The 23,244-nt window shown below is 52.1% G+C and overlaps 1 protein-coding gene across 2 annotated transcripts in view; it reads left to right on the top strand.

Moving 5' to 3' along the window:
• DGAT2 (diacylglycerol O-acyltransferase 2) overlaps positions 1–20,777 on the top strand; it is a 30,841-nt gene extending 10,064 nt beyond the window's left edge. For both annotated transcript variants that reach the window (XM_084774025.1, XM_084774024.1), the window contains exons 2-8: positions 4,788–4,916; positions 10,002–10,109; positions 10,481–10,551; positions 15,664–15,868; positions 16,482–16,656; positions 17,643–17,845; positions 19,686–20,777. In XM_084774025.1, coding sequence (XP_084630151.1) covers positions 4,788–4,916; positions 10,002–10,109; positions 10,481–10,551; positions 15,664–15,868; positions 16,482–16,656; positions 17,643–17,845; positions 19,686–19,840 — 1,046 coding nt within the window. In that variant the 3' untranslated portion in view covers positions 19,841–20,777. The remainder of the gene's footprint in view (positions 1–4,787; positions 4,917–10,001; positions 10,110–10,480; positions 10,552–15,663; positions 15,869–16,481; positions 16,657–17,642; positions 17,846–19,685) is intronic.
• Positions 20,778–23,244: the final 2,467 nt, after the last annotated feature.

Raw genomic sequence — 23,244 nt, 5'->3', positions numbered from 1 at the left:
TTTACAAGTAGAGGTTCTGTTCCCTTCGTAAGTCAGGGAACTTGTGCTTATGGATGGCAGGAGAGGCTCAGCGTTTTCCTAGCAGGGCTGGCCTGGCTTCTTAAAAGCAGCCTAGTGCAACTTAGGCATCCAGCCTTCTCTGGGGACAGCCATGTTGGATTTTTCCAGTGATAACAACAAAGCTCTGTAGTGCTCCTCCCCACCCCCCACGACCACACACAGATGAATCAGGTCTAGTGTTGGTACCTACAAGTCACTGCTAGAGGGAGGTGTCAAATACATGGGATTGGGTGGGACTGTATGAGGGAGCGGAGACAAGTAGGTGTGTCCAAGGAGGCGTAGGGGATGAGGAAGCTGGATTTGCTGGATGCCAAAACTCTCCTGCCACCCTGCCCAGGAGTCAGACAGGCTGGGTGCGGAGGTGGTGGGTGGCATTTGATTGTAGCGTCCTCACCGGCTGGACTTCTGCCAACCAAGCTGGAGTAGAGGAAGTGTAGACAACTAGATGGCGAAGGCTGATTATGCCCTGGGGATATACAAGGGAACCCTCACTTCCTGGTTCCCCAGGTGACTGTTGCAGGGCTGCTGCAAGCTGGTGAAGTTTAGCACCCAAATTCTGCTGGCCAGGAGGTGGACACCAGGCCCTCATTCTAGTTTAGAGATGGGGAGACTAAACCCCAGGGAGCTGACACAGGGCTTGATGGCACAGCTGGGACTAGAACCTGAAGGCCTGGTGCCTCCACCTGCTCTTTAAGAAGCCTGCTCCAGTAGGCATGGTGTAGCATGCCTGGCATTCAGGAGGCTATAGCAGAATTGGAAGTTCGAGGCCATCCTGGGCTCTGTGAGACTCAACAAAACCAAAGCTGATCAGTAAAAAACAACACAAACAGAAAATGAAGCTGTTTCTGATCTGCCCTCTGAACAACAGCAGGGAATTAATTTCCATCACTTCCCAGCTTCCCACAGCTTCACTGTAGGGAGAAGAGAGAAAGGACCTGGGACCAGAAGCCTAGGGCAGATGCAAGCCTGAATTTATGTCTGAATAGTCCCATACTCTGACTGAGAGGCCCTGGCCATGATAACATCAAATGGGGATGATGATGATGATGATGGTGGTGGTGGTGGTGGTGATGATGATGGTGGTGGTAGTGGTGGTGATGATGATGGTGGTGGTGGTGATGATGATGATGATGATGGTGGTGGTGGTGGTAGTGGTGGTGATGATGGTGGTGGTGGTGGTAGTGGTGGTGATGATGATGGTGGTGGTGGTGGTAGTGGTGGTGGTGATGATGATGGTGGTGGTGGTGGTGGTGGTGGTGGTGATGATGGTGGTGGTGGTGGTGATGATGATGATGGTGGTGGTGATGATGATGATGATGGTGGTGGTGGTGGTAGTGGTGGTGATGATGATGGTGGTGGTGGTGGTAGGCTCCCAGGATCCCAAGCTTCAGGAGTGCCTCAGGCATCATTCTTATTTTTCTGCACTGCATAGAAGGAGCCCTAGGGTACCCCCTCCCCCAAAGGCTAGAACATGGACCTCCTCTTCCTCCCTCAGCAAGTCGGCCTTTCCCTAATACCAGCCAGGCCCTGTCAGGGCACGGACATAGATGTGTATCCGAACTGACCTGGCTTCAGGTAGCATCTGGTCTCATGTGGCAATTAATTTGAACTGTATAGTTTGTACAAATGAGAGGGTGTGGGAGCTGAGACGGAGCTGCCCTCCCCTCACTTCACTGTCAAACAGAAAAGCTCCCTGGGGTGTCAAGAAAGCTTCCAGGCTTGCGTGGTCCCCAAGGAAGAAAAGATCATACCTCCCTGGAGGACATACTAAACTCGCCATCGGAAAAGCATAGTGTCTCGAAGCAGGGAGTAGCCTCTGAGGAGCAGTCACTGTCTCCTGGGCCCCTTGGGGCTTCCATTGGAGCCTGGACTGGGGGCAGGCCAGCCAGCCAGCAGGTGATGTGGGAGTGGATCTGAGGAATGTGGTGTTGCAGCCCTCCCCCAACCTTTCCAGGCGCTGTCATTTCCTCCTGCAGAGCTGCAGCTGGCCCTCCCTGCACTGTATTCCCAATGGGCTGGCAGGTTGGTCCAGTGAGGCAGGATGAAAACAGACTGGGCTCTGGGCTGCTTGCATACAGGCTTGAAGATTCTCTCAGGGCTGGAACAAAATGGGGTACTACTCTCTATCTACTTGTAAGCAATTTAATAAGATTCAGAGGATTTGGGTTAATTCAGAGAAGTTTTAAGTTTTCTCAGTTTGGAGTAAGACATATAACCAGTAAGGAGTTTTACCAGGCCTCCGCCAAGCCAAGTGATGTACCAGCTACAGTTGGCTGCACTGACCAAAATGCAAGGTCTGTCAGTGTAGGATGAGGGTTCAGGCCTGGCCTTGGGTTTACTTTCCAGCAGGCTCAAGGTACCTTCCTGTGTCCAGTGTGCCTCTCCTTAAACACTCGTCCAAACTCTAGACTGAGGTTCTGCCAATAGTGGTAGTGGGGCCCGTAACAGAGAAGGCATCTGGTGTGTGTTTGTTTCCTGCCTAGCAGAAGGCTGTACCCTGGCTCACTCCCTTCCTCTCTGGAGACTTAGACACTTCTACTTGTTTCCCAGATTTATCTCAGTTGGCCCTGGCTTTTCTTTCTTTCTTTCTTTCTTTTTTTTTGAGACAGGGTTTCCCTGTGTAGCCTTGGCTCTCCTGGACTTTCTTTGTAGACTAGACTGCCCTCAAACTCACAGAGATCCACCTGCCTCTGCCTCCTGAGTGCTGGGATTACAGGTGTGCGCCACTGTGCCCTGCCCGGCCCTGGCATTTCTAACCTACTCCCAGGTGATATGCTGGTGTGTCCCCAGACCATGCTTTGGATAAAACATTGCTACAGCACCGTTTGTCTTCCTGCCAGTGGGGTACCTAGCCTGCCCGAAGGTCCCTACGCTTAGCTCTCATGACCACTGTTGCTGACAGTGTGGTAGCCAAACAGCCTTAAGTCGGGAGTCCAGGCTATATCTTGGAGGCTCAGTCCTCTTCTACATATACTTAAGACCTGTCCCCACATATAGTCCAGGCGATGAAAAGTCATAAGACCTTTAAGGATATGATTGTGCGCCAGGCCCTGAGTTTGGTCCACCCTTGAACTTGAGATATGTCCAGTGGTCAGAGTCCTTTCAAGAGGAGGTGCCCAGCTCAGAGGCAGGGGCCCTGGGTTCTTACTCTGCCCATACTATAATGCACGATTCCTTTAGGGTTCAGGATGAAACCTACGGAGTCAGGCTGGTGGAGGGAGAGGACCTGCGACAGCAGGGGAGTTACAGCAGAGGTGAAGCCGCAGTCCGCCTGCTCTCTGCAAGGCCTGGGAGATCCCATTCTGTCTTTTTGCCTTTGCCTCACCATTCCTGAGGAACATTGGATGCTACTGAGTAGCCAGTGTGTGATGACCACCAGCACTGAATTCCTTCCTGTACTGTCTCCTGGGGCCACATAGTGAGTGGAACCAAGAGCTTTGTCTCTGCAGTGCCGGGCCTTGTTCTAGTAAAACATCTGGTGTATGAGAGGTGAAAGGACTGGTTGGGGTACCTACCTTGAAGTCTGGCATTTTCTACTTATGCCTAAAAGTCAGAGAGACTGAGCTTTCAGCTACAAGGGGGTATATTTCTTTTTGAACTTGGCTGTGACCTCGCTGCCACCAGTTTTGACAGAAAGCAAAGGCTCAAATGTCACCCCTTTATCCCTCTTCCCAGCTTCTAGGCCAGGGCAAATGGTCAGGAGACCCTCAAGGACAAGACTGACAGTCCTGCCTTGGCCCCCAGCAGTGGGCGGGAGGAAGGAATGTTTGGGTGGCACACAGTAGGCACTCAGTTGGGCTCACTTCAGGGTGTGAAGTGGCCTCTGCATTTTAGTCTAGGGTTAGAATGAGTGGTCTTGGGGTCTCACCCGTGCTCTTCCCCAGCGCCACCTCTCTGCAGGCACCAGGCCTCCTGGCTGCACTGCCTGTCAGCTGTTGAGTCCAGGGGTTCTCCTGGGCCTGCCGCTACAGAGCCAATTAATTGAGCACATTCTGTCCCCGATTTTTGGTCTTGGCACTTGCTTAGAAGCAAACATAGGTGCAGCCCTAGATCAGGTGCCTCCCGTGTCCTGTGTCCCTTTGCTTAAACACTGCTCCAACCACCAGCTTGGGGTTTTATCTTCAGTGCTGGGGCACATAGCTCCCCCCTTTAGGGGGAGTAAAATACCCCTGGACCCTCCCTAAGCCCCCAAGCTTTGAGCACCATGGGGAAAATGAATGTAAATCTCTCCTAAGCTGGTAGTGATGTAAGCCTAGTTGTTGGGGTGGGAGTGCGAGTCAACTCCATGGAAAGAAGAGCGTCTAGGATGAAGGGAGTGAAGCGGGGACCTGAGATGCTCAAAGTACACTTGGACAGAAATCAGGAAAAAAAATTGGATGTTGAACTTTTGTCCTTGGCCTCATGGACACAGATATCAAAGATTAAATATTTGTACTAGATCCAGATAAAGGAAATGTGTTTGGGGCCTGGGGGTAGAAGAGAGCTGGCCTCCCTATGCATGGCCCAAACCCAGGGCCAGCTCTAAGATCCCCTACTACCACGTCCCCTCGTTTTATGTGTAGAAACTATGACACAGGAAAGTCTGTAAAGCAGCCAGCAGGAAGGCATTTGGTGGCGGAGTGAGGGCTCAGTTGTTTCTGCTTCTCTGGCACCTGTGGGAGGTGGATTGTGTTGAGGTGTATGGGGCTGGAGGCTGGTTTTTAACAGACTGACATCTTCTCCTGCAGGCACGGGCTCCAGCATCCTCTCGGCCCTCCAAGACATCTTCTCTGTCACCTGGCTCAACAGGTCCAAGGTGGAAAAGCAGCTGCAGGTCATCTCAGTACTACAGTGGGTCCTATCCTTCCTGGTGCTAGGTAAGCACACCAAGGGTAGTGGTTAAGGGGGTGGGTAGCGGTGGGCATGGTTATGTCCAGTGAGATCATCTCCTCCCCAGCCTCTTTCCGTTTACTCCTATCTTTTGGGTCCATGGTCGAGCATCCCACCATTAGGCATGCCAGAAACCTTAATCCATAGATGTAGTATGGCTTCATTTTGCCAATTACTTTGCCCAGATTACTTGAATCTGGTTCTGTGGGATACCTCAAAGCGCGTACCCTTCTTACAGTGCCACGTTGTCTACCAGCAGTGGGTGTGTTGCTTTGCCTTGGAGTGTGCCTTGTCAGGTTTGAGGCCTACCAGGCCAGCTCTGACTTTACCTAGGCTGCGTGAGCTCTCTCAGAGTGAGCACCCTCCCCTTGAATGAGAAGGTGCTGCTGCTTCCCTCACGTGGCTTTTGTAGACAACGTTGGGACTGAAGATAAAGGCTGCAAGCTGCTGCATAGAGTCTGGTGGTGGTCCCCATTGGTGGGCCAAAGAATGTCCCAAGATCCCAAAGCAAGCCCTAATCCCCTTTGCTGAATGTACTCCGCAGCTACTCTGCTGCCTCTGAGCACTGCCTGTGATGGCTTTGTGAAGCTGCCTCTGCAGGCCTGACGAGGTGCTTCACTTCCTGTTGGCTAGAGTCATCTGGGGGGAGGGCAGGCAGGCACTGCTCTCCTGGGACCTTCTCTCCATGCTCAGGCCTTGTGTCCTCAGCACAGGTTAGTTTCTGAGCACTTCAGTATAGACAGACCTGCTGCAGAACACCATGTGTCCGCCACGTGTCTTGGGGCCAGGCCTTTAGCCTCTCTTCACACTGCCCAAGATGGTGGGAGCTCTGCAGACATGCAAATGACACTGTGAGCAGCTGTCCTTGAGGCAGGCGAGGAGCCTTTGAGACTACACTGTGGAACAAAGTAACAAATCCCACAGTGCACCAGGCTCTTGGAGTGTCTTTTCTCAAATTCCTACTATAGAGGTGAGGAAATGGAAATTCAGAGGTTTGGTGACAGATCACCACACATTAAATGACAAGTTGGAGCTTGAGTCCAAGCCCAGTGCAGTCCCTTACAATAAAAGTCCAGAATTAATGGACAGAGACCAGCGTGGGCTTTGGATTTATTGAACTCCTAAAACTAAATACAAGATCTCACTTTGTAGACCAGGCTGGCCTCTAACTCACAGCAATCCACCTACCTCTGCCTCCTGAGTGCTGGGAGAGTGCTGGGATTAAAGGCGTGCGGTTTTTTTTTTTTTTGAGACAGAGTTCTCTGTGTAGCCTTGGCTGCCAGGCTGGCCTTGAACTCACAGAGATCCACCTGCTCTGCCTCCCCGAGTACTGGGATTAAAGGTGTGCACCACTGCGTCTGCTCACACACACATTTTTATTGCTAGAAAGGCTGTAGCTATCCTCAGAGTCACATGGCCTCAGAAGGATGAAGAAATGGTAGTTTCAGGACAGATAGTTAGGGCTCAGAAAGATGAAGAAACGGTAGTTTCAGGACAAATGATTAGGGCTCAGACCCTGAGTGTGGCTTGCATTTGGTCTCTTATTTAGAATACCAGGATAGAGAAGACAGTGGAACCTCATCTTTGTTCAGACAGGTAGCAAGAACCTGGTGGGGACAGAGCCTTGCCCAGAGTTACAGAAGAAAGTAAGGGGGACCAAGATAAGAACTCAGTGGCACCAGCCCCTCAGTCCTCTATTGTCTCCATTTGTGCTAGAAGCCACCGTTTACCTTGCCTTAGTGGGTCAGAGCCTGGCTGTGGGGTACCGAGTGCATTGTGCAATCCTAGCCCATACAGCGTGCGACAGGGACTGGCTCCACGCTGTAGGCTAATGATCCCCAGCCACAGCCCAGAAACTAAACTGGCCCAGCGGTCGGTGTAGGTGGGAGCTAGACCTGGGCAGATGATCCGGCCTGCTTAAGCTGCAGCTAATTACTACATGAGCAGGCCCAGCCACTCCCCTCCCACTGGGCCTCAGCCTGCTGGAGAGGCTCACTGCGAATGGCAAAGGCTGCTGCGGAACACCTTCCTGCTCCTCTTAAGCTGTTTATTTGTTTTGTTTTTATAATGTGCCATGTAGCCCACTAGAAATCTGGTGAAAGCTGTAGGCCTTTTTGGTTCTTTTAATTGTATAAATAAAGTGCACTGGGTTTTAAAGGAACTAATAATGCCGGAACATAAATATGTAAACATTTGAGACCCAATTGGACACTTAGTGATGTGTACTTTTTTAAAATTATGGTGTTGAGTTAGAAAGTAGCAGCAGCTGTAATAGTTACTAATCTTTATATATATTTCATTTATTCATATTACATGTCAATTGTTATTCCATCCCTTGTATCCTCCCATTCCTCCCTCCCTCCCGCTTTCCCCCTACTCCCCTCCCCTATGACTGTGACTGAGGGGGACCTCCTCCCCCTGTATATGCTCATAGGGTAATAGTTACTAATCTTAAGTAGTACTAAATGAGACGTCTTCAAGATTCTTGAGACTGCTATAATGTAGTATGAACACACCCTTGTCATCTATTAGTGTCGTGTCCACAGGCTTTGCTAATACTTCTCTGTTTAGTCTCTAAGTGAAAGAAATGCTAAATTTCCATGTGAATCTAGTAGAAAATTTAGATGTCACTTTGTTCCCCGCCCCCTACAAGTCCATAGTCACTTACTGTGTTCCAGACCATGTGTTAAAGTGTAACACCCTGTCATTGTGTCTTCCCAACCCTCTGTAAGAAAGTAAAGGCATAGGCATGGGTAGTGGCCAGTACACGGCAGGGCCAGGTCACCTGGAGTCCCTGCTCCCGAAGAACACCTGCACAGGGCGCTGCGCCACCAGCCAGGCCCAGAGCTCTCCAGTGTGAGTCGCCTATGACTACATGTACGCGGCATGTACACAGGCAGTTCCGAGCATTCTCTACAGTCTCTGTGCATACAGCCCTGGGTCCAGTGGCATTGGTGGGCTTCAGCCTCATTACCTGAGAACATGGCGCAGGGAGCTGTTTTAGAGTCTCCAAAAGGAAGATCGTTTTCTGGGCTAGCTCATAGTTATCTCCCCAAACCTCCCTCTGTAAAGTTTTTTGGTACAGACTCTCACCATGTAGCCCTGGTTGGCTTGTATGTAGACCAGGCTGGCCTCAGCTCACAGAGATCCACCTGCTTCTGCCTCCAGAGAGTGCTGGGAATAAAGTTGTATGCCGCCATGCTCAGCAGGTAGATCATTTTTTTTTTTTTACTTAAAAATTTTGTATATTGGTGGCTGCGACCAGAGAGGTTATTCAAACTTCGTTCTAGTTCCAGGAGTTGCTCAGACACTGAGCTCTGTTGGACACGTAGGTGGTGAGAGGAAATGTGCATCCTGGGAGGCTGGGGGCAGCCCTGGGCTGCGTAGAGCCAGGACTGGCATGCCAGCTTTGGCCTCCTGCAGAAAGGCCAGGATGTAGTGATAACCTTCCTTCCCATAGCAGCCAGCCTCCCAGCAGTGGGATTGAGGGCTCCTTGCTGGCAGCAAGTCTTTGGGATGTTTATACTGCACCCCTTTCTGAACTCCGTGAGCCTTGCCTGGCCTACCAGGACTGCATCGAGCCTTCCTTTACTTGGACACTGTGGAGGCTAGGGCTGGAGTGGACCCAAGGCAACCTGTTGGAACAGTGCGCTGTGTGTAGCCTAAATATAAGCCGGACCCCTCCTGGCTGCCTTCCCTTTATTATCTTCAGCAGGGTGTGTGGGCTGCAGATGCCTCCCAAAACTCAACCTCCCGTGTGTGTACACCGCTAAGTTGTCTTAAGAAGCCACATGCCTGCTGTAGTAACTATAGCCTGGTTTTAGCTATCCTAGGAGAAGGCCAGCTCAGGAGGAAGAGGGTGAGGGCTGCAATTTCCCTGCTCTAAGGCTCACAGAGATCTGCATCTTGACCTATTCTTTCCCATGGACATAACTCTAAAGCAGGCTTAACACTGTGAATGGAAAGGGCTGTGAAACCTGAGTTCTGCCCCCTCCCTAGTTGTGTTGAGTGCTAGAGGAACAAGATGTGCCCCCACCGAGTGTGGAGAACTTAGAGGCAGGAGATGTTATTGTATGGTGGGGTGGTTTGATCTGAGGCGTACTCTAGAGGAACCAGGATCTGGGAGGGGCTTAAAGGCTGGGTGAAACTTAGAAAGAGGAGACACTGTGAGAGCATCTAGGAGGTGGGCCATGAGATGCTGACTCTCCTCCTCTCTGAGCCAGCCCATTCAGCCTCATGACTAGCCAGCAGGCCCAAAGGACAGGGACCACACAGAGAAGATGTCCTAGGAGAATCATGCCAAGTGTTTGAGGAGAAGGAGCCCAGTGAGTTCTGGCTCTGGCTCGAAGCTGCCTAGCCTTCTGCATGTTAGAGAGGACAACCCTCCTGGGACAGCAGGTCCCACCACCCCCCCCCCACACACACACAGCCACCACAGTCTAAGATTTATCACCTTTGGTGACTTTCTAAGGCCAATATAGACCATAGACCTCAAAGTCTATGTTTGACCCCTGGCCCTTCTCTGTCCTGCTGGGTAAGCATGGGCAAGTCACTCCTGCCAAGTTCATACCTAAAATAGAGTAAAAGCCACCCAGATTTAGTGACACAGTGGTTCAGCCCATCTTCAAAAGTAAAGGGGAGGTACTTGGTAGCTATTCCTTTCCTTTGTCCAGTGTCTTTGCTGGGCACTGGCACAGGGGTCATGCAAGGAGGCGCCATTAAACATTGCCTCAAAAGAAGCCGAATTCAGCCCGGTGGTGATGTGGCGCACGCCTGTAATCCCAGCACTCTGGGAGGCAGAGGCAGGCAGATATCTGTAAGTTTGGGGCCAGCCTGGTCTACTGAGTGAGTCCAGGGCAGCCAAGAGAAACCCTATGAGGGGGGGAGTGAGGCCTGCACCCACTGGCTCTGCTCATCCTCGTGAGCCACCCATCAACCACTCCCAGTACCTAGGTACCTGGGACCTCTGCCTAGATTAGCACCATGGGAAATGCTTCATCCTTCCCAAAGGGGAAGCCATGCCGCAGCCAGGAAGCCCTGGTGTCTGACGTGCTGCCCTCTGCCTCCCCCAGGAGTGGCCTGCAGTGTCATCCTCATGTACACCTTCTGCACTGACTGCTGGCTGATAGCTGTGCTTTACTTCACCTGGCTGGCATTTGACTGGAACACGCCCAAGAAAGGTAAATGTCTGGGTTCCCCACCTGTGCCATCCCGCACTCTAGGACGCCCTTCTGTGCGGCTGCAGCTCCTCCTCCTCCTCCTGGGGGCTGCCTTTTCTATGGGACACCTACTCTGTGAAGGACGTGGGCTAGGCTGTGTATGGTGTGGGGTGGGTGGCTCAAAGTTCCCTCAGTGTGTTGACAGATGCTCAGCCTTCCTTAGGGATGGCCGGGGAATGTCTGTAGGAAGGGCCCGCTGGGCAGGTACAAGCACGCTCTGTGGGCTGATAGATTACTTCCCTTGGGGGTTCATGCTGACTCTGTGTGACCTGTCTTGCTCAGATGTCCCTCACATCCGCTCCTTCCCGACACTGTGTTTTGTTTTCTGGAAGGTGGCAGGAGATCACAGTGGGTGCGAAACTGGGCTGTGTGGCGCTATTTCCGAGACTACTTTCCCATCCAGGTAAAGACATTTGGTGGGCTGTCTTGGGAGGACAGGAATCGATGGAAATACGAACAGTGGCGTGCGGAGTTGAAACTGTTTGGGCTCTCCCACCATGAGCATCTGTCCGTACTGACTCCGTGACAGACTGAGGAAATGCTTTTTAAAAAACAATACATATCCCACATAAAGTGAGTCAAGTTTTAAGACAAAGCACCACTGTTCTCAGCCATAGGGAAGCGGAGTCGCTGTAGTTGGACATGACATGGTAGCCAAGGCAACGAGAGCGCCATGGGAATTCCTGGCTTCTTGTTTGATTCTTTGGGGGAAGGAAGACTGTGTGGTTCTAAAAGATGACTCTGCGCCAGGGGTCTGTTCCATGTAAGGGGCAGGTATCGTCGCCGTGTAGTCTGTGGTGTTGCGTCTCCTACATAAATGGAGATTGGAGATAGGACTTAGAATGAGGTGACCCGAGAGCTAAAGTACTGAGAGGATGGGACACCTAGAACGGCAGGAGTGTGTGGCTCTGAGGGGGCAGGGAAAGCCGAGAGCATACGCCCCGCGTCTGAGAAGCAGCTGTGTGAGGTGAAGCAAAAGGACACAGCCGTCAGTTTCCACACTGCTCCCTGCCGTCTCCTCTTTCTACCACAGAGGAGCCTGGAGGCTGCAGAATAGCAAAGCTTGGGGAAGCCAGTGAGCAGCTGAACAGGGCTCCAGTCGCCACCCCCTGCCTCAGAGCCCGGCCTCCTCCCACCACAATGTACTACCTGTCCGCTCAGCAGGGTCAAGTGGGGTACAGGTGCTCACACTGGGAGAGTGGAGACCAGTGTGATCCAGGGTGGGGCTCTGACTTCCGGGAGATGGAGACAGTCCTCTGCTATGAAGCAAGGTTAGAAGTCTCCTGTGGGTTTCCTCCCAGCATGCTCTTGGCTATTTGAAGGCTCTTTGCTTTTTGGGCATCTGTTTTCTCTGGGATGGACACAGCAGGAACAGTGTTGGTGTCTCCTCGGCTCCGGCTGGCCCCTGCCTGGTCTGCAGGCTGGGTGGTGAGACAGAGTGATCTAGCCCTGGTGCACTGGGGGATTGTGAGTGGGCCTGGAGATTTCCCCACACGGGGAAGACTTGTCTGGCCAGCACTCTGAGCACCCAGCCCCGGCACACCCAGCAGAAGGCAGAGTACTGAAAATGGAGGCAGTATGCGAGTGTGAAAGTGTTCTCTGCATGATGAGGTGTGGTGTGCCTTTGTTGTTCTGAGTCAGTCCCTGAGGTAGCCAGATGGACTGCATGGGGCTGGCGGGAGGTGGTCAGGTAGCCCTGCCATTCCTCTGCTGCTGCACTGTTTTGTGGGAGTGGCCCTGGGCTGCCCGACCTACTGCTGCCATTCCCAGGACTCTGTGTTCCCTGCAGTTGGACTTCCTTCCTCTGAGGGCTAAAGCCCCGCCCAAGATGCCCAGCAAGTCCATGGCTGCTGCGGTGCCAGGCCTTCTGACAGGCAATCCAAGCTCTTTTTACCTGACCAATTCTTTGCAAGAGACTTGGCCCCAGAAACCTCCCCAACTTGAAAGATTCCCTCTTCCCAAATCTCCTTGACTGTTGGAACTGTTGGTGCCATTCCATTCCCTGACCTGCCATTGTTGGGACCTGTCTAGTGCTGGGCGCTCCCCTCAGGCATGGGTGGTGGAGGAGAGTGAGCCTGGGGCTAGTGGGTCTGATGCATGCTATTATACTTTCACTCTCTGTATTAGCTTTCTCAGCCTCAGCGCATGCCATTTACCTCAACTGCAAACTGGAGCTGTTAAGTGATTAAAAAAAAAAAGTGAGTTAATGCTAGGGAGATGCTACGAGGCCTGCTCTGCTCTCTCTTCTGTACCCTGGGTGCCGATGTCTTCTGGGACACTGGTCTCACCCCAGGAAGCCTCCTCCTCCAGGCTGGTGGCTCCCATCCCGCAGCAAGTGACCTGATGATTGTTGATCAGACCTGAGCATTCAGATGCTGTATGGACTCCAGTTGATCTCTGACCCTTTTAAAAGACCTGGAGGATGGGCTGGAGAGATGGCTCAGTGGTTAAGAGGCATGGCTGCTTTTCCAGAGAACCCAGTTCAAATCCCAGTACCTACGTGGCAGCTCACAGCTATCTGTGACTCCAGTTCCAGAGGATCCAGTGCTTTCTTCTGGCCTTTGAGAGCACTGCACATACATGGTGCACAGACATGCGGACATGTGTGTGGGTAAAACACCCATACGTGTAAAATAAAAATAAATAAATCTAGTGGGGTGCGGTGGTACGTACCTTTAATCTTAGGCACAGATAGCAAGATTTCAGGCCAGTTTGGTCTGCGTAGCAAAGCTATGGCTAGCCCGAGCTACATAGTGAGGCCCTGTCTCAAATAAATTAATGAATAAATCCTAAAAAGGCCCACCTGAGCTCCATGTTTTCACTCTGTCTTTGCTGAGCCACAGGGCATCTGTGAGCTTCCCTGTGAGGGTATCTGGGCCTCACCCTTAGTGTAACAGACTCCAACCCTTGCCCTTTGTCACTTTACGTCAGGTCTGACATTGTGTCTGAGAGCTGCGTGTAACCTGCCCGTCCCACCCCTTTTTCCTGAGCTCCTGCCATGGGTTATGTAATGGAGGTCCCCAGCTAGATCAGTGTGCCCAGTTCATTTCTCTTACTGGAGCTCCCCTCTTAAGTCACCAGCTGGCCCAGAGGGCATCTCTTTTGGCAGCCACTGGGACTAACTGCCTATAACAGAAGTGGCTCATGTCCTGGGGTCCTGAGGAGTAGGCAAGGCCTTTGGGGACTAGGAAAGGCTCTCTGCATTTCAAATCAGCTATATGTCTAACTGCCTCCTTTCATAGACATGCAGACTGAGGCCCAGAGAGGAAGGTCTGTTCCCAGTTCACAGGACACTCTGCTGCCATGCCCTGCTGGCAAACTGCTGCTAGTCTCTGGGACAGAGTGTCTTTCTCTGTATGGGGCTAGGGTAGGATAAGCCTGCCCTGGGTGCAGGGTGTGGGGAGTGACCTGCCAGGAATGTGCCCAGGCTTACACTCACCAGCTGGCCTGGCCTGAACGCCTTTGTGCTGGGACTTTGCCGCCCATCAGGCATGTCAATAGAGCAGTCAGCAGCAGCGACCTTCGCCCTCTCTGCAGAGTGCACTCTGTTCAGTCTTGGGAAGAGTAGTGTGACGTGAAGACAGAAGAAAAGCTCTGCCAAAGCGCTGTTCCTCTTGGTGCGGCTTGGGGGCCATTAGGCTCTACAATGGCCCAAGGACATTATAAACCATGTGTCCCATCAGATTAGAACCTTGGGGAGGTAGAGGATTATTGAAAGAGCCAGCTAGGTCCCCTAGAGGTGACACATCACTCTCACAATGTCCAGGAAAAAGTGAAACTGGACGGGCCTTGTGCATATGTAGAGTTGGTTCACTCTGACTTCCTTAGGGGCCGTGGTCGCTCTGGTTTCGGACTTGTTTAACTTGTCATCAAGAGACAGCCTAGATCGTTAGGGCACCCAATCCGTTCTGTGCTTTGTCTCCCAGTCCCAGCCACTGGCTCCAGAGAAAGTTTCTAACCCGGCACCAGTTACCCCAGTTCCTCCCTCAGTGCCTGCCTTGCTGTGGACACTGGCCAGTGCTTCACTAAGAGCCAGCTAGGTGGACAGACCTACGTGCTGTTTCAGGAGAGCAGAGCAGCAGGCGCCTTGTGCAGGTCATGTGTCCAGCCCCTTGGGGATTCCCTCACTCTCCACGCCATCCCTGGTTGGAGCCCACTGCCGTTCCCTGGTCATTCGGTTGACAGCTGTCTTGTTTTCCAGGCAGCACTAACCCGCTTGCCAAAGGCAAAGTGAGAAAAAAGTACAAGTATCCCATCTAACAGGAGTGACACCTAGGAAGGCTTGCTCACAGCGCCAGACGCCTCTGTCCCCAGATTTAGCAGAAGGCCCTTCCCTCAGTAGGAGGCTCCCATAACTCAAGGAAAGGGAAGTTGGGTGGGTGTCTTGGTGTTTTTGTTTTGTTTTCCGAGACAGGGTTTCTCTATGCAGCCCTGGCTGTCCTGGACTCACTTTATAGACCAGGCTGGCCTCGAACTCACAGAGATCTACCTGCCTCTGCCTCCCTGAGTGCTGGGATTACAAGCATGCACCACTATGCCCAATTTTCAAGTGGTATATTTCAATGGAAGTAATGCAGATGTTCATTTTTGTTTTACTTTCCTATATTTAAAAAATCTGAGTATTTAGTTTTCTAATCCAAGAGAGTGATGTCTTAGTAAGAGAAAACCCTCCTTCCTCCCCCTCCCCTCAGCAGTACAGTCTGCACTGTACTCCTGGCAATGCTGTCCCACTGTCTCCTGCATAGTAGCCTCCATTGTTAGCGTTTTCACAGGTACCCAGCCTCAGGGCCCTTAGAAAGCCAGTTATCATTTGGAACATCCCAGGACAACTTTGTTGACAGAACAGTGGTTCAGATCATTAGCTGCCACAGCCACACAGCCAGCCACCTCCCTTTCCTCTCACAGCCAGGGCTGCCTGGCATGAGGGCTGATGTTTGTCCTGCCTGTCTGCCTGCCTGTCCCAGAACCTGCACTGAGCCTGGCTGCTTGGCAAGAACTTGGTACTGGTCCACCTGTACCATGCTTTTATCCACACTGGAGGTGGGAAGTGGGCTGCATGGGCTTATCCTTTGAGCTGTTTGAGTCTGCAGTGTGCAGGGACCAGGAAGACCCACTACCTCCAAGAAATTCTTAGTAGGAGACCTGAAGCCATGGCTCAAGAAAGACTTGCCAAACTCAGAGTCTAGATTGTACCCAGTGAAGGCTGGATACTCCTTTTTAGGTCTGAGTGTTTCAGCTCGGAATTTGAGTTGTAGGAAGTCACTGTGGTGAGGAGCCCAGAAGCAGGAAGCCAGGAGGCTGGTTGAGCATGTGTTAGTGGTTTGGGGCTGTGTTTGACTGGGAAGGGAGGAGGAAAAAGGAAAAGCATCCGTCCAGGGACTCACAGCCTAGTAGCTGCCAACCACTGGCGCTGTGGTTCCAATAAAGTCTGAGGACAGGTTTGGAAAGTCACTGCCATCTTGGGTGCCTAGCATAACAAGGCACGAGAAACATCTAACATACGATTTCCTTACAGCTGGTGAAGACGCACAACCTGCTGACCACCAGGAACTATATCTTTGGGTACCATCCCCATGGCATCATGGGCCTGGGCGCCTTCTGTAACTTCAGCACAGAGGCTACTGAAGTTAGCAAGAAGTTCCCTGGCATCAGGCCCTATTTGGCCACATTGGCTGGTAACTTCCGGATGCCGGTGCTTCGGGAGTACCTGATGTCCGGAGGTGAGGCTCCACTGTCAAGGCTTGAGCCTCCCCACTGATCATAGCCATACTGGGAGCTGAAGTGCCATTCCCATGAGGTGCTGGTCCCATGCAGGTAGAGACAGCCTTCAGCAGAGCGGCTCGGTCAGGAGCTGTCCTAAGCGTCAGGGTGCATCACAGATGACACCACCTCACCCTTTTTCTAGATGGAGCAGCCATTGCGTTGCCTATTGTCTGTGCACCTGCCATGGGTCCCGCTGGCTGGACTTCAGAGCTAGGGCTTCTTCACAGATTATGCTGAGTTTTTTTCTCCTTCCCCTTCCCCTTCCCCTTCCCCTTCCCCTTCCCCTTCCCCTTCCCCTTCCCCTTCCTCCTCCTCCTCCTCCTCCTCCTCCTCTTCTTCTTCTTCTTCTTCTTCTTCTTCTTCTTCTCAAAACTGCTACCGTTCTTCCCATTTTATAAATAACAGAATCAGAGAGAATTTCATTGCTTAGGTAGGAATAATCATATATCTTCTAAGAGGGTAATGGGCCTGGGACCTACCTATAATAATTTTTTATTTTACCCTTGATCATATAGAGTGATAGGGAATGCATCCATGGGCATTCCTGATTGTGTGTCCCCCTTACCCCAGGCATCTGCCCTGTCAACCGAGACACCATAGACTACTTACTTTCCAAGAATGGGAGTGGCAATGCTATCATCATCGTGGTGGGAGGTGCAGCAGAGTCCCTGAGTTCCATGCCTGGCAAGAATGCAGTCACCCTGCGGAACCGCAAAGGCTTTGTAAAACTGGCCCTACGCCATGGGTAAGTGCCAATACACACATCTGTGTTTTCCTCTAGGTGGGACAGTGGGTCTCTGGAGGAGTTTCCCAGACCCTAGAAAGGCAAAGAAAGACACACCCACACTGCGTGGCTTGGCCTGTCCTAGTGTAAGTGGTGCAAAGATTTGTGCAACCTATTGTCCCTGGACACTTACAGGTAGACCAAGAGGCCAGGCTTATATGTAGGACATGTGAGGAGACTTAAAACTTGAGGGGTCAGAGATGTGAGACTCAGCGGTGAATATTTAGTTTGTACAAAGCCCTGGGTTCAATCCCCGGCACACACAAGCATACGCACACCCTCACACCCCACACCTTGCCTCACCCAGAGCCAAAAGCAACCTTTATCTATGGGATCGAGAAACCAGGAAGGAGATGACATTGTTTGAAGCACCAGAGAAAGCTTGTTGGAGAGGTGACCTTTAGATAAGAGCTTACAGCTTGGAACTCTCTTTCTAGAAGACTTTGCTCTGTTTGATGAGCAAATCCACCTTCTAAGATCACTTAGACTTCCAGCAAGTGAGGGGACTTCCGTGTCCATTTCCCATCTGAGAAGACTGAGGAGTCATGGTCTTGGGGGGGGGGGGTAGAGCTTAAGGTCTCACACCAAGCTCCTCGCACTCTGTCACTGCTTTCTGCCCTGACGGGGGTCCTAGAACATTGGGCTTTTGGTGAGACAGGTTTACCACTGTGACTCTGTAGTCCAAATCGTCGAGGCCCCATGAATCTTGGAACGTGTGCATTGGAGAGGCTGTCCTACAGTGTGCTGTATGGAGTCAGGTCTGGCCGGGAGGGATGGGGACAGCTAGTGTGCTGAAGCAGTGACAGGAGGTGAGTCCAGGGCTGAGAGGGAGTTGGGCTGGACAAGCAAACAGCAGAGCCAGGTCCTGCTGGGTGAGGTCCTTAGGGTGCCAGTGGGAACAGAAGCCAGTGACTGGGGTCTGACTAATCTGGGCCTCTCTCTTGCAGAGCCGATCTGGTTCCCACCTATTCCTTCGGAGAGAATGAAGTATACAAGCAGGTGATCTTTGAGGAGGGCTCTTGGGGCCGGTGGGTCCAGAAGAAGTTCCAGAAGTATATTGGTTTTGCCCCATGCATCTTCCATGGCCGAGGCCTCTTCTCCTCTGACACCTGGGGCCTGGTGCCTTACTCCAAGCCCATCACCACTGTTGGTGAGTCCCTCACCTGCATTCTGAAGGCCATCCTGAACATGGCAGGCCCCTAGACAAGCCTCCCAGCGCAGAGGAGAGCCTTGTCATAAGGACCTTGATGAGTTGGGTAGTGGGAGAGATGAGGGGGGTGAAAGCTGAGCTGGGATACCATAGCGGTGATGAAAGACCAACCTGTTAGGAGAAGGTACTGCAGCAGTGACCATGCTGTCACTCTGCTCTTCATAGTGTGCTCATGCAAGAGACACCTCTGACACTGACAGCTAGAAATTCTCAGAATAGAGGGAGGAAAAGCCAGGTGCATATCTGTAATCCCAGAATGGAAGGCAGAAACAAGATCGCTGCAAGTTTGTCTAGTCTGCATAGCAAGTTTCAGGCCAGCTAGGGCTACCCTGTCTTAACGTAAGATTAAAAACTGCCTAACAAAATTCTAAAAACAAGGTATTGACTTTTTTGAGGAACAGAAAGAAAAATAAAAGTAGAGCATAGACCTGTGGGAACTAGGGGGAAAAAGCTGTAGTGTTCTATGTATTTGGGACAAGTTAAAGCATTAAGAAAATCAAATATCTGGGGTGTGTGTATGTATACGTGCATGTGGGCGTATGTTTAAGGTCACAAGCTAGAGATCTTGTGAAAACATTTGGCTCTGAACAGTAGAATGGAATGTCCAAAGGTCAGGCAGTACCTGCGTATTGGGGGCAGGCATTTGCCTGTGCTCCCTGTAGGACAGCACTTCTTTCAGGGGTGGCTGAGGGGACTGGGCTTGAGCCAGTGCCTCTTCAACCAAAGGATGGAGCGGCTGCAGGGCCACTGGGAGCAGAGCTCGGCACTATTTATTCCTTCCAGTGTTGTTTGTATGTATATGCTTTCAGGGATTTCCTCTTGGAGGTGGGCTACCCTTATCCCTGGGGAAGACTTAATTCTTCCTTTCAGCAGTCACTAGTTGCTTGTGGTCTAGGAGCGCCACCCCCAGGGTTTCCAGCTCTCTGTCCCTCTTGTCATTGTTCAGGCCTTGTTCAGGCAGCCGTGTTGTTGAAGTGTCATGAGTTTAGCTTCCCTGTCATTTCTAGGAGGCAGAATCTCTTAGCAAACTGTCGGACCCTCTGGCGCTTACAGGCCTTTTGTTTCCTCTCCGAGGTGCTTCCCAAGCCTGAGGGTGGGCTTGTCTGTAGGTGTGTCAACGAGGGCTGAGCACCCCTGCTCCGCCATTGTGAGCAGTCAAGTCTTTCTGTAACCCCCTCTGCCTGCTGTGAAGAGAAGCTTTCTGGTTGAGGGATGAGAGTTGCGTTTATCTACAACTTTAAGCCATCCCTGCGACTGTTAGGTAGAGGGGAAAGTAAAGCGTTAGACTAGGCCAAATGCAGAAGCCAGGCGGCCAGTCTGGCAGTCTGGACTGAAGGACGGCTGGCGTGGAGAGGGGTGTGTGTGCATCTGGGAGGCGTCTCAGCACAGTGCCGCCTAACCCTGGGCTTGGACAGAAGCAGGATGAGGAAGTAAAGCCCAGGTGTGAGGGGTGTGCTCCTGTCTACACGCCCTTAGCAACTGCTCGAGCATGTTTCTTCTTCCCAGAATCCTTAGGGAATCTGTGAGACAGATGCCAGGTGGCAGATGAGGAAACTGAGGCTCTGAAAGGCAAAGCCCTGCACCTCGTCCACACTTCACGCTGGAACTCGGCAGGGTGTGGAGCTGGCCTTGACCCTGGGCGGGGCCTTTCCTGTGCTGGCAGGCTATAGTGTTCTCATCTGGGGAGTCCATAGCACAGGGTCACATCACATTGGGCAGGCGCCCAGGAGTGGGATACTCAATGGCATTGGCTGACCGGAACCTCTGCCCCTCTCTGCAGTGGGTGAGCCCATCACCGTCCCCAAGCTGGAACACCCGACCCAGAAGGACATCGACCTGTACCATGCCATGTACATGGAGGCCCTGGTGAAGCTCTTTGACAGTCACAAGACCAAATTCGGCCTTCCAGAAACAGAAGTGCTGGAGGTGAACTGACCCAGCTGTGGGGGCCAACTCCTGGAAGGAATGACCGCAAATCCTTTTCTACCAAGTTCTCAAGTGCATTTGGTTCTGTAAATTTGCAAGCGTCATGGGTGTCTGTGGGTTATTTAAAAGAAATTATAATTTGTTAAACCATTGCAATGTTAGGTCTTTCTTAACAAAGGGAAGAGTCAGTGTTTTAAGCGCACTTCTGGTGTGTCACGCTCGAGGTGGCGGCTGACATTTCTGGGCCAAGATGGTTTCTTATCCGCCCCTTCTAAGTGTTCCCCAAACAACAGACACTCGGCCCTAATTGGGGAAAAACAGCGCTAGTGACTCAGCCCCTTAGACAATCCTCTTTGCTCCAGGGGTTCTCAAGATGGCCGAGCCCGCCTCCATTCCCACCACCCCACATGCCAAGGGGAGGCTGCTGAGGACGCAGTTGGCCCCATTTGGGGAGGGTGGAGATAGCATCCGGAATGCCCGGCTTGAGTCTCCCCTCTGCTCCTCCCCAGCCTCTCTTCTCCCATCTGAGCCTACACTGGCCTCCTGTATACTGTGCTAGGGACAAGGCTGTCCCATGGGCACCGTCTTGGGTTATGTCGCTGTGGTTGGCTGGTTTTACTCTGGAGGCTGGCATCGTGGAATCAGCAAAGCTCAGCATTGGTTTGGAGCATGTTCTCCCAGCTCCCTGAGCGCTCCTGAGCCACACCCCAAGTCTGGTGTGTGCAAGAGCCTCTCTTCACAGAGGGGCCTGGCTTCCTGAGCAGCACACTGGGTCCAGGACAGGAGGCCCCCTAACCCAAGCCTCACATGTGTGCCTTTCTGAGGCATTGGGCCAGGGAAGAAAGCCATCCCCCCGCCCCCCGTGCATTCTGTTTTCTCTCCATGAGATTGTGCCATGTCACACTTTTGTATATTCCTAGACTAATAAATGGAAACAAGAACTGCCTGCGAGTCGTTGCTTAATGCTGTACTTACACGCTGTCTGTCCTATTGCACAGGGCAGACTACAGGCTTCTCTGCTCCCATCTGAATCCAGTAGCCTTAGGCCTTTAGAGGCTGGGTAACAACTGGCTTCAAAATTTAGTGGCTACAGGGCTGGAGAGATGGCTCAGTGGCTAAGAGTACTGCCTCTTAGGACCTCGGCTCCACATGGTAGCTTCCAACTGTCTGAACTCCAGGTCTAGGGGATCAGTATGGCCTAGGGCACAAATAACCAACACAGAGAGATTATGGTGTATTTTAAAGCTGCAATCACTACACTGGGCAGAATCTAAACTACTACTAATCTACTAGTAAACTAGACTAAACTACTCTAATCCTATGGACTCAAAACCTACATCTATCCCAATCACTTGCCAATCTGATCCTCCTCAGGCAGCTTCTTTCCCCAACTGTCAACTGTCCAGCCACCATCTCTTCCAACCTCCCTTGGAAACCTTGCCCTCCACTTCCTGTCCTTCTGCCCAGCTGATTGGCTAAACAGTGCTTTATTGACAACTGCTACATCCACTCAAGGCATTCCTCCACATGTCCCGCCAAGGTTGCAGGTCGGGGGCATGGAGGTGTTCGCCAGGGCTAGATGCGTCCCAAGCCTGAGCAAGGGAGACCCACTTTCCCCTGTTCGTGTGGGTGATGGCAGGATTCCCCTCCCTCACTGACTGTTAACAGAGGCCTTGCTCAGCCCCTTGCCCTGTACACCTTCCCACAGGGCACTTGCAGTGAAGAGCACGAGCCGCAGCCCTGGGTAACTGACCTTTTTTTATTAGAGGGGAGGAAGAGGTGAATACCAAGAGGTGAGGTCCAGGTAGCCTCATTGTAAGCTGACACCCTGTGTGAGCAGCTCCTAGAACAGCAGAGCCAGAAGGGTCCTTAGGAACTACTTAAACAGACCCCTTTGCTTGGCCTCAGCTAAGCCAGGCCTGATGTCACCTGATGTTGTGGTTACAGGTCTCAGAATATACTACCCCTTCCTGTTCACTCAGTTCGGTGACTACTCAGCAGCCAGAAACCCCGCCCAGTTAGACCACAGACCTCATTCCGGCCTCCTTGCTGGCAGCATCCCCATCCCACTCCCTGTCTGCCATTCCCTCCGCCGCAGGCAGCTCGTCTGCCTGAAGCCATGAGTGGGCCTCAGAGATGGGAACAAGGGGGACACTGAGGGCTGTGACAGACTCTGTAGTCCACCCTGGCGCTTCATTGACGAGGTGGTGACTAAGCTGGGCCTCAGAGCAGAGCTGGAGATTGGCCAGCGAGGAGGGAGACAGGCAGAGCAGCAGGTGCAGAGATGGAGAGGTCCACGCTACACTGCTGCGGTTCTGCATCCAGCGACTGTGGACACAGCTGGGTCTGGGAAGCTTGGTGTGTGTGGGGTTCCACACTGCAGGTGGCAGAGCGGATAGAGTAGGAGGGGGCCTCTGCCGCCTGCTGTAACACCAGGCCATCCTTAGGAACAAGGAAGCTCAGGCCAGAAAACAGCCATTTCCTTTTTTGTTTTCGTTTTGAGACAGGGTTTCTTTGTGTATCCCTGGCTGTCCTAGAACTCATTCTGTAGACTAGGCTAGCCTTGAACTCAGATCTGCCTGCCTCTGCCTCCCTCCCATGTGCTGGGATTAAAGGCTTTTACCACTACCACCTGCCTTTGCCATTTTCTTTTGGTAGAGGCAAGGCCCGTGTTCTGGTGAGGACCTCAGGCCCACCCACACCAAATTCCTAGTCCTAACCCCAGTCTGCAGCTAACCGGACAATAGACAGAATAGCATCCAAGCTAAGCCTGGGCCCTAACCTAGCCTACCCTACAATGTAAGGACATTCCTAAGGATTAAAATTCTTATTAGTGAGTGCCTACTATCTACTAGGGAGCTCAGCAACCACAGTGTGGATAACAAGAAGGTCCCAAGTCCCAGTGGGGTTTCCTTACCCAGGGCCATCTAGCAGCAGCATGTCCAGAGCTGATCTGCCGGTCCTGATCTAGCTATTGCTGTGAGGGCCCCAGGTGCATGCTGGGAGATCTGCCTTGGTAGCAGGAACTCCCTTCTCAGAAGACCCTCTGCCACCGTCCAGTGAGAATAGGGAATGCAGTCTTAGCCTTCTGAAGGGTGTCATTTCCATGGGTCTTCCTGTGGATCCCACACACAGCCACTAGGGAGCACTGAGAACGGTTCTATGGCAAATGTGACACAGCAGCTGCCTGAAAGCCTCACATTTTGATGTGGACCTAGCTCTCCAGTCCTAAGCTAGAAGTTACAGAGAAGAGGACTCAGAGGACTAGACAGAAACTTAGCCACCATCTGAAATACATTCCTGGGAAACTTGGTGTGGAGGGGCCAAGGGACCTGGCTCTGTCACACGGCCAGTCAACATTCAGTGCCCGAGGCAATGCTCCTGGTTCCTAGGCACTCAAAACACTAAGATGA

Source organism: Acomys minous, assembly GCF_964271855.1.
Source record: "Acomys minous genome assembly, chromosome: 2".
Classification (NCBI taxonomy): domain Eukaryota; kingdom Metazoa; phylum Chordata; class Mammalia; order Rodentia; family Muridae; genus Acomys; species Acomys minous.
The sequence above is the reverse complement of the archived record's forward strand: the minus strand, read 5'-3'. Positions and strand labels throughout refer to the sequence as shown.